Below are 11,608 nucleotides of genomic sequence, written 5' to 3'. Positions count from 1 at the left end.
TCTTTAGCCGCTTTTACATATCCATATTTCATGTAACCATTCTTCAATGTGTTGCAATTGTTGGGAAGTTTGTACTAATAATATAAAGAATTTGATATAGGACATACCTTGTGGAATTAACAAATTATGGATCACCATCTCGTTCCTACGAACCGTTGCATGAACCACAAAGTAGAGCACCATCCAAGGGAGGATTCGGTTGCATCTAGCTCCGTTAGATTGCCTACGTACCTTATGCCAATGCACAGATTGCCTACGTACCTTATGCCAATGCACAGATTGCCTACGTACCTTATGCCAATGCACATGGATCAAACTGCCGTTGTTCTTAGTAGCCTCCTAATCCTAGGTCCAAGGTGATACCCTAAAGGCTAAACTAAGAGAGAAAAAAATTACTAAGAGTGGAGAGCATTATCTCTCCTCTAAGAGAATTGTTTTTGTTGGTTGTATTTTCTCCTTTCCCAAAGCCCTCTTTATATAATGGCTAGGATGGAAGAGAGAAAGGGAAATGATCAATGTGGGAAAAATACCACACGATAACACACCCTATACTGGGTGTATAAATCCTACATCTCCCACTCACCCATATAGGGTGTTGGTATCATCTCAATTAGCTCATCTAATTCTTATCCATTATAGTTTACCTCCTCATACAGGATATGGGACGCGCGACCTTGCAAGAATGAATGTACATATCTAGGAGCTCTATCATTAAGCTATCACCAAACTTAACAAGAGTGCATCACTCGGAAGTTCATCGCTTTATACCCCAGACAGTTCATCATGCACCAAACTTGACGTTCTTTATCCCTCGTTACGATATAAAATGAAATGTCATGTTCAACAAGTATCATGTATTCATGTCTTACGTTTGATAACTAATATCAAATAGATGTTGGCTAGCTAATAATCACATGACATAGTGTTTCATTAAACTATCTTCCCTAAGCTCTCATGTCAATCTAATTTAGTTTAACTTCTTGCCTAGACACGCCTCTTGGGACAATTACTAACTTGATCGTCTTAGATAAACGTGCTAAAGTAGCGATCATCAAACCTCCTCTTTCTGACATAGAATTTAGTTCAAATGGTATAAGGGTAGGATCACATAGATCTAGTGGCTCACACAATGACTTGAAATATGGATCAATTTGTCATTCCCATTGTCGGCCGCAACTAGCACATATAGTATGAAATGTATGCTATGGTGTATTCTCAATTTAATGAGTGTGTCACATGCCATTGGACATACACCATACGGATCTTAGTCTAAGAGCTACACTAACGCCTAACTTAAGCATCTAGCCTAATCACCCCTCTCGGCGCCTACCTAGTTACTCACATCCAGCTTGATAAGCTTTAACATGGATTTCATATGGAAAAATCTCCATGTTCGACCTTTGCTAGGTCTCATCTTAGATACTTCTAAGGCGACAAATACGTATAGTGTATGTTTTGTACATGAAATCATACACATGTTTGGTCTCGCACTTAAATGCATTTCAAACATATATGTCTCATCTTGCTTGCTACCTCAGGGCTAGGGCGAATCGTTTCGTGTGAGTGAAACTGATTCTAGCTTGGTGAGACTAAAAAAAAAAATGTTCATCATAACGTTCTCTGAAAAAACGTTAATTCTAATGAGTCTCTTGTAGCTTTTATACCTAGGTATGTGACATATCACCACTATCGCTAGGGCTACATCTTTGAGACTCCTCACTTTGTGCAATTGCAAGTAATCATGAACAAATTTGGGTTCCCTCAACTTAGGGACTTCTTTTGGATATATATATCATATCAGACTCACTTAAAATCTCTCTTGTTAATGCAAAATACTTCCAAAATAATTCCATAAGGAGCACCTATGTTTTCAAAAGTAGGTGGGTTCTTTCAATTCCATATAAGGTAAATGCAAGTATATTTTCATCACTCTATTGAGAACATATTTCAACCATGTGTAAACTTGGAATTTCTTGTACCTTGAACAATCATTTTTTTCCACGAAGGATCTTATGTCAACCCTATGATGATATAAGAACCAAAATGATGTTTTATGGACATCGAAAATCCTTTTACTGCTCTAAGTTTAGCAATGACTTATGATTACTTCAAAATGGCTTGGTTAGGATAATCAGCCACTTATCCACACACGTGTGTCATACATGCTGCTACTTAATTAACACGTAGACAAACAGAGTCATACATGGCATCCCACGATTAAGGCACGTATTAGCTCTTTTACTATCTAGATATAGACACGTGGGTCATACATGCCGCCTTACAATTGGTGCACATATGATTTCTTTTATCGTCTAGACGCACATTTTAAGACAATGGTTAACACTATTCTTCATTTCATACTCTAGGAAGGTTTGGTCTAGAATCACACGGCACTCTATCTCTTCTAAGATGTCTTGAGTTTCAGTATAGCCCAAATGGCAACCGCAGAGCTTCTATACGTTAATCTTTAGCAAATCAACTAAGAAGCATCTAAGAGTATCACTGAAACATCTCTAGCATGTCAAAAATGCTATGTGTGTCACACCACAATTATGGAGACAATCTATTTTTCAATAAAGACATCAATTGCCAACACTCATGGAAAGACAACACCTTGGTCTCTAAGTCTTCAAGTAAAATAACAACGGCTAGAAGGACTTCCAAATGTCAACACAAATAAAGACACTTGTCTAGAAGTCAATAGTGTGTGAACCCAATTCTCTTTTCAGATTGAGAATTTTTCACTTAGGCTAGGTCACGGGAAAAAATAAGTCACGTCTGACCCCACCTTGGGAATACATCTCATACTTTCCATCTCCTATTGAAAAATCATTTCTTTTATAAAAAGAAAAATTTTCAATTTCGCTTGTTAATGAAAAATTTGTCTGTGAGGAGCATCTTTTTTAGTGATTTAACAAAGCGGAGTAACATTCCTCACCATCTAGGGAGAATGTCTTTAAGACCTAATAGCCTTTTCGCGATGTGCTAGGATCCTAAATTCAACGATCCACAAATGTCAACCACTTTACTAGTTCAACTACTAAGTGGGATTATGAACCTTCTAAGACCACTCTTATTTTTAATAAGTTTCAATTCACATTTTTTATGACTTTTATCACAAGTCACTCAATTTATTGACTATATCATATTCACAACCTATATTGTTTTGTGAAAACTTTGTTCCTCTCAAATAACTGCAATCGTATGATTCCATTAGTTGTACTCCCAATGCTGTTTAGTACATTTTCTTCAATTGTACTTCCCTAAGGTGCAAGATTCCTTGTAGTTTAATGGTACACTTCCTTTAGTTACACTCCCACTAAACTTACAACCTTTTGTACTTAAGCTAGCGTTGTAGCTTAGAGATTGCTTCTAGACTAGTGGTACCCTTCCATTATTAGTACTCCCACTAGGCCCAGCAACCTATTGATTCCTCCAATTATTCGGTCATGCGCTACTTGTTGAATACAAAGAACCAAATGCATTTTGATCACACAGAAGAGTTTGGAGAAAGCATACTTATTGTCTATTGATGGATTCCCCAAAGAAGAAGAGTTTGAAGAAAGCATACCTACTGATGGATTCGGAGACTTGGAGTTCTGTTTTAGCCAATGCAAGGAAGCAAATGGCTGCTGCTGTCAATTTGTAAGAAAAAAATGAATAGGGTTTCTTCGAAATTTGAGTTATTGAACCATCTATCCTGGCCTTTCAGCTCCCCAACATTCCATCATTGATTGACAGGATTGAATTTTTTTGAATAAAGATGTTGGTGACCTTTGAAGTCTCCTAGAATCAATTGATAAAGTCGCTGGAGAAAAAAATAAAAGAATATTTATATTTATTTCATTAAAGAATGCAAACCCCGGTTTTGGATACGGGTTCGGAGTGGATACCTAATAACAATAATGGAATCCTAAACCGAACCATTTACTCGATCGTTATCTATAGCCGTAAAATACCTAAAATTTAATCCCCGAAATCATTCTGTTTGGATTGGTTACTTACGGCATCGGATTTGACGGGTTAAATTGTCATCCCTATTCCTCTCTTGTAGCCTTCCTCCTCATCTTCTTTCCATCCCTCCCGACTGCACCCAGCCAGCAGGCAGCAGCACAGAGGATGGGGGCATCTAGTCCGTGCCGTATTGGAATTTTCTCGAGATTTTACTCGCTTTTTGGCAGAAAATGTCTCGAGTTGAGCAGCGATGGGAGTATCTAGTCCGTGCCGTGTTGAGTAGGGAAAGGATGGGGGCTGATGCGTATGGCCGGCATGCTACTGGAAATGTTCATTCCTCACTTGCAAACAATAGGGATATTGATGAAATTCTGAGAGCTGCTGATGAAATCCAAGACGAAGATCCCAATATTTCCAGAATCTGTATGTTACCCACTTCTTTGACAATGCTCGACTCTGAACCCTTTGACAATCCCACTGATATCCTTGAGCTTCGTTTTTGGGCCTCTTACTAAGGTCAAACATTAGCCAGAACAGGTAAATATTTTTCATAATCAATGTCCATGGTTTCCTCCCTCCCTCCCTCCCTCTTTTCCTCCCTCCCACAGTACATTTTTATTGTGTGACTTTCATTTTTCGTGTGGAGGGTGCAATTTCCAGTAATGACGCAACTGATACTCGAGCATTTGAGTTATCTCCTGAAGCACGTGAAGAAACATCTAAAGGAAGAAAGGGGGCAAAGGAGAAGAGGAAGAGGTAACTAAAATTGGCAAGAAAAAGTGGGGTGGGTTGCCACCAATCCCCACCCAAAAGCAGAGTCGGCGGCAAGTGAGAGCAGCAAAATGGTGAAACATTCAAAATATATAGATCAAACAGGCAAGGTATGTCATATTTTAAAAGGGCAATGTGAGATTGAATCATACTGTGAGGGGACATTATGACAATTCAAACATTAATTTTTTGGTGATGCTCTTTCAACATTTGCAGATACGCTCTCTAATGTAGGTAAATAGTATCCTTTTATTGTTATACAGAGGGTAACTCACTTAAAATCTACTCTTCAATATTACATAACTAACAAACAGAAAGTTTCAGGAATACAAACAAATAAACCATGCATGTTCAAATCAATTTGTCTTGCGTTTAAGCACAACAAAAAGGACAAATGGCGTCTTTGACTCATATATTGAGATTTGCTCTTCGATTTTCTGCTGATACAAGCTGAAGAGATCATCTAAGATTTCTTCTCCAAAATGTTGCTTGATCAGTCCCTCTATGGCAGCTCTCAGGGTAGATGCAGCAACTTTAGCTATAGCAGAAGCACTGAGAGCGCCATGTTTCACGACATGCTGAGGTAAGGTTTCCAACCTCTCTATACTAAAGCATCCATTTCGTTCCACAATGACTTCCAGTTCTTGGGGAGACACGAAGTAGCAAGGGATGTTAAATGAATCTACTGTTTCTTCACTAATTACCCCCTATATATAAACGAAAAACATATATTAATTACGCACCTATCTAAATCTAAGATACGGCCTTCTGAAATGCTGTATAAAGCAACAATACTTGCAATATCAAATAGGTGACAGAAAACTCTGCAGTTACTTTGACATTCATCGATTTTTATACATAGATAGGAATTATTTTAGTATTGTCACAACTACTATTTATTATTTATGTTATTTTGATGCACATTCACCTTGAAGATGAAACATTGAAAATCCGTTAGAATACCTATACACAGAAAGAAAAAAAGCTTATAAAGAAACCAATTTAATAGACCGGTGTATGCAGGTTGATGAATATTGCTTACCTTCCCAGCCATCTCCAGGAAGCAAGATCCTAAAATGTCAAAACCCACAATTTCAACAAAGGGACGAGGGAGTCCTAAAAGGTTAAGCACCATCAATCCTCGATGCACAGTCTCTAGTGCTCTTGCGCGGAGGAAACACTCCATGTCCTCAGCATATTGAGCTTGATATGCCTTGAATACTTCGTCTTGGTTATTTGAGTAGTGGATTCGTCCTTTATTCCAAGCACGACTGTTTTTGTCCATTACATCTTTTGGTACTCTAGAAAGCCAATGAAGGGCAAATGAAGAGTGAAAAAGGTTAACGGAAGCCTTGGGAAATAAGCGACCATAGAAAGAACCTGGCACACCCACTGCATAGTAGTTCCTGTTCTGAGGGAGGGATTTGAAGAGTGTGTTAAAATCATTTAGGGTATGGTCATTGAAGAAAACTTGAAATTCGGGGATTTCAGAACTCGGCCCTCGGCTTTGATACTCAAATATCACAGCTTCAAGAATATTTTCAACAGAAAAAAATGTATTAGGCCCAACCGAACAACCCAGATCTGCAATATGGAAGGTGTTGAATGGTTCCAGGTCAAGCTTTTCTTTTGTAGCCTTGCGTAGAAGTTCTTTGGTAGCATCAACAACTACTTTCTGCAAAAGCACAAATCACATTACAATGCTAATATAGTTCAGATTTTGCAACTTTCTTGGAATTTCAAAAGATTAACAGAAAGGATGATGAAAGAAGAAGTTTTTCACTTTTCCAAGTTAACTAATGAAGATAACATATGGTAAGAATTTCCTAGTAAAAGCTACAATAGCCTGAAAAAAAAGAAAAAAAAATTAGTTCTCATCAATTAGCAGTACCTGTTCTATAGAGTTTTTGGCGTAGCTGTTGGGGCCATCTCCACCTTTCATTGGATATTCCTCGGAAACATTACTGGAATGCTCCATTGCAGCTGCAATCTCTCTCTCTCTCTCTCTGTGTTTGTTTATCTGAGGGTTGTGGATGGTGTGTGGGAGCAAGGCGTCTCCGAGATTTTAGAGGCTTGTGCGAAATTTGTAAAAATACCCCTTCTTAAGATAGTTTTTTAAAAAAAGGGATAATATATTGATATTAAAAAAACAATCAGTTAAATCAAAACAAATTTTAGCACTCACTGATTGTAAGTTTACAAATATCATTAATTAAGTAAAAAAAGTTACAAATATAACTTTCACTAAATAACCAAAAACAGTTCATTCTTAAACAACCAAACATGAAAAAAAAAAACTTCAAAACTCTAACTTTGAAGTTTCACTTAAACATATAATTATTATATAATAAAACTGAACAAAAAAATTTGTTTTTAGGGTGTTATTGCTGGCACACAAAATATTTTATTGTACTTCAAATTTTTAATATTTAAAAAGGAAAAAAAAATTTCTGATCAAAAAAAAAAAGGAAAAGAATTACTCTTATAATAGGTGCACGATGAGATTTTAAAGTGCTATCAAAGCAAAATTTTTTAAATATAGAATATTATTACATAATATTAGATGGCAAAAATTTTAAAGACCCTTTCAAATTCAAAGACCTTATACGATTGCACTTTTTGTTCCCCTCAACGCGCCCTGTGTATGAGAGTCACTCCACAACTATCTTGCTGGGGAAAATAATTAAATTACATGGAAGAACCACGAGTATCATAGTATAGTAAAAATAAGGCTGACCAAATTTCAGCCCAAAATCCAAAATAAAAAAAACTCAACAATAAGGCTCACCCAAAACAAATGATCAAATCAGCTTTTGAGTCCCACTAATAATAAAGGCTGCTATTTCTCTTTGAATGGTGTACATGCATTCGGCAGCACCCCTTCAAATCAGCCACAACCCTTCATCAAGAGTGGTCAACTTTCTGTACGTTGCAATGGCCTGACTTAGATGCAATATCAATTATTTAATTATAGAAAGGCATCATTTATAGGACACAACTTTTCAATTATATACAAGAGTCTAAATCTTCTGCACCCATGGCCTCTCCGTGGACTACCTCATTGCTTGACATCTGTCCCCAAACTTAATCTCATCCGACTCTGTTAACTATTAATTAAAAAAAAAAAAAATTGATATAAGTCTAATTTTTTATTCAACAGTAAGAATAGTTCAATTTATTAAAATAAGTCCAATTCATTAAATTTAATTATTTTATTATCAATAATTATCTATTCAATGATAAGATTTATTATGAAAATCAAATTTCTTCCTAATTATCTCCTTGATTATTTATTTTTTGTTATTTCTTGTTCCTGCTTTAAATCCCATTTATAGATTTTATTTTTAATTTTTATAACCAACCTATACCACAAGTTAATTATTTTTATGTATCTATATGACATATTCTTTTTTCTAATCAACATGTCACATATTAATGTATCTTGTTTGTAGGTATATTATGTTTTTTCCCTACCTTTTAGTTAGGTTTCATATCTCGCCTACATGTATAATATACATTCATATATTTATTACTTGAGTTAATGTAGAATGTTTTGTAGATAATTTATGTTAGTATATTAGTTTTTTTTTTTTTTTGTTATAAAATATTAATTAGATTTTTTGGAGTTGAAAAATGCATAATATTTTAATTGATTTTTATTATTTAAAAAAAATATAAAATGAGTATAAAAGAAATAAAAACATGTACTTAGATAACTGGACTCACTCCTAAAAACCATCTATGTTTTTGGATCTAGTTCTAAAAGGCCCTTAACAAATAAAAAAAATAAGGTCAGTGGTCACCAACACACCCAACCCCGACAACAACCCATCGACCGGCAATGCCCTCCCCTTTGTCAACCAAGATTCCACTTTCTCGCACTCCATCATTGGTTTGGGGTGTTGAGGTAAAAAAAATAAGGGTAAATCTCATATTTACTATCCTTAAATTTCGTGGTTTTCAACATTTGGTACATGAAGTTTTTTTCGTCCAAAGTCATACTAAAGTGTTAATTTTGGGACAGTCTCATACATTCGTTAGTCTGGCTGTTAAGTTTCTCGTTAATTGATGATACGGTGTCCATGTGGACAATGACTAGACGACACATGTCATTAAGGGGGTCCACGTGGAAATTAAAATTTTTAAAAAATAAATAAAAGGATTAAAAATTTAGAAAAATTAAAAAAAAAAAAAAGCAAAGTAAAAATCAACCATAGGGATTTGAGCCTTGCCTTTTCCCCCACCTGAACGACCCCTTTTCTTCCTCTTATTTTTGAGAGCCACCAAAGCCAACTTCCAAAATCTCTTTTCCCAAATCAGCACCACCGCCTGGGTTCTCTCTCTTTCTTCTATGTCGACAACAACAACAAGGAAGCAGAATCGAACTCCTCCCTCTTTTTGGTCAACAGCAACGAGAAAAAGGCAGCGTCATCGTACATGGATGCCATTTATGTTGTGGTACGCCCAATCAGTCCACAAACAGAGAAAACAGAAATGTAACAAAATTGTGCAGAAATTATAAAAGAGAGGAGAAGAGGCAGAAGAAAAGAGGAAAGGCAATTTTCATTCATCATACCCTTTTTAGAATACAACACATTATTTAAATACATCTAAAAGAGGGAACCCTAACATCAATAGGCTGGGCTTTGGACAAAACTTAGTTGAAGGCTAACAAGTGTAGGCTGGGGTCAAGAGTTGAAAGGCCCAACGATATGGTCCTAACACCCCCTGCGCACGCGCGCCAGCGCTCTTAAGACGAGACCTATCCTTTGAAACTCAGGATAACGAGCAATGATGTCGTTGGCTTCCTCCCAGGTTGCATCTTCTGTCGGCAGACCTACCCATTTGATTAACCACTTTGTCACTGCAGTATTCTTTTTCTTGAACATGCCCCTGTCCAATATTTGTTCAGGCTGCCAATGAAGGAAACCTTTGGGGTCGAATGGTGGAAGGGCAGGACCTGGAAAGGCCACCAGAACCCACTGATTTGGTGGTAGCTCATAGTAGTCTAGATACCTTTCTGCCATGGCTAACCAACCATAAGGATCATCCCCATTAAAACGAGGTAATTCCATTTTAATGGGTTTGAAATCAGAGTGCTGAGGAAATGTTGTGGTGGGGAAGGGTGGGTTAGGTTGAGTGGGATTCGGTGTGGGGGAGGGAATTATATGGAAGGATGAGGGTTGGGAAGGATTTGGGGAAAGGGTTTTGGGGGAAGAAAATAAGAAGATGATGCGGGTTGATGTTGTGAATAGGTTGGGCAGCTGTTGATGGTGGTGGGTGATGGAGTGGTGCAGGTAGTAGATAAATAAGGGGAAAATAGGCTAGATGTGGGGAGGGAGGGTTAGAAGGACCCAAGCCTGAGTATACACTTGGGGGAGGGGTAAACAAGGAACAAAATGAGGGTGTGGAAATGGGTGTGGAAGGACGGGTCATCACCGGGGTTGGGGTCAGTGGAGCAGTGGTGGGTTAGGGAGGCTGGGGTGGTGATGGGTGGGTTGATTTCAGAAGACGAAGTTCGTCGAGCATTAACAATTGAAACGCTGCAAATGAGACGTTTGCAGTGTTCATCTGATCGAACGATTTCTGGAGGGTTGATTGTTGTGTCTCAAGGGATGCAATGGAATCACCGAAACCCTCCATCTGGGCGTAAAGGTGTTCTTGGCGAGCATCCATAGTGGCGACAACTGCATCTGGGTCTGAGGAAGAAGCTGACTTGGTGTTTTTTCCCATCAATCGACGGGCTCTGATACCAATTGGTACGCCCAATCGGTCCACACACAAAGAAAACAGAAGTGTAACAAGATTGTGCAAAAATTATAAAAGAAAAGAGAACAGAGGAAATGCAATTTTCATTCATCATACCCTTTTCAGAATACAACACATTATTTAAATACATCTGAAAGAGGGAACCCTAGCATCAATAGGCTGGGCCTTAGACAAAACTTAGTTGAAGGCTAACAAGTGTAGGATGGGGTCAAGAGTTGAAAGGCTCAACGATATGGTCCTAACATGTTGCCATATGCTTATATCCAGAAACCATTCATGCAAGAAATTGTGTGCTCAAATCGACCTTGCAACCCATAAACCATCGACTCCTATTTTTCATCAATGTTTATATTCACCCTCAAATCTTAAAACCCATCTGTCCCTATTCGAACCCCACTTCAAATCCGACGACTTGTCACCGTTAGAATACCTTCTGTTTCCCAAGTAGCTCTCTGAAAATTTAAAAGGCTAGGGTTTGAAATTTTGGGGGGTTTTGGTGCGATGAAGAAGCTAAACCTATAGCCGAAGAAGGAAACAGGTCATCCAATCCGGCGTCGATCTTCCTACGAGCCCCTAAAGGTCATTCAATGGGTTCAGCTATTTGGGGAAGATCGTAATGGGTACATAGGGTAGAGGGGGTGGAAGATGGTTTTGAGGGCATGGATGAATTGGTAGAATCGGTCAGCGAAGAAGAAGGTTCCGTGGGAATGAATTTAGGTATTTTTTTCCTTTCATTTTTTCATTTTTTTTTTTAATTTTTTTTTTTTTAATTTTTAATTTTTCTAAATTTTTAATCCTTTTATTTATTTTTTTTAAATTAATTTCCATGTGGATCCCTTAATGACATGTAGCGCCTAGTCATTGTCCATATGGGTGCCACATCATCAGTTAACGGAAGACTTAACAGCCAGACTAACGGATGTATAAGATTGTCTTAAAATTAACACTTTAAATATAACTTTGGGATGAAAAAAACTTCATGTACTAAATGTTGAAAATCACAAATTTTAAGGGTAATAAATTGAGATTTACCCAAAAATAATAATAATAATAATAATAATAATACGTTAAAAAAAAATTTGAAGGAACGTATACTTTATTCAAAGAAAGTAGA

At 37.2% G+C, this 11,608-nt stretch overlaps 1 protein-coding gene and 1 long non-coding RNA gene across 2 annotated transcripts; one reads left to right on the top strand and one right to left on the bottom strand.

Moving 5' to 3' along the window:
• Positions 1–3,546: 3,546 nt before the first annotated feature.
• LOC148694457 (uncharacterized) lies at positions 3,547–6,448 on the top strand. Its single transcript, XR_015967062.1, has 3 exons — positions 3,547–4,491; positions 4,615–5,308; positions 5,749–6,448. It is a non-coding gene; the product is annotated as an uncharacterized LOC148694457 (long non-coding RNA).
• LOC137740731 (loganic acid O-methyltransferase) lies at positions 4,899–7,832 on the bottom strand. Its single transcript, XM_088700769.1, has 3 exons — positions 6,617–7,832; positions 5,768–6,400; positions 4,899–5,432 (listed from the first exon to the last, which is right to left on the bottom strand). Exons 1-3 carry the CDS (start codon positions 6,701–6,703, stop codon positions 5,082–5,084), a joined length of 1,071 nt encoding a protein of 356 aa, XP_088556895.1. The 5' UTR covers positions 6,704–7,832; the 3' UTR covers positions 4,899–5,081.
• Between the last annotated feature and the right edge of the window lie 3,776 nt (positions 7,833–11,608).

This window comes from Pyrus communis, chromosome 9 (assembly GCF_041283825.1).
Source record: "Pyrus communis isolate YQ-2024b chromosome 9, ASM4128382v1, whole genome shotgun sequence".
Lineage (NCBI taxonomy): Eukaryota > Viridiplantae > Streptophyta > Magnoliopsida > Rosales > Rosaceae > Pyrus > Pyrus communis.
The sequence above is the reverse complement of the archived record's forward strand: the minus strand, read 5'-3'. Positions and strand labels throughout refer to the sequence as shown.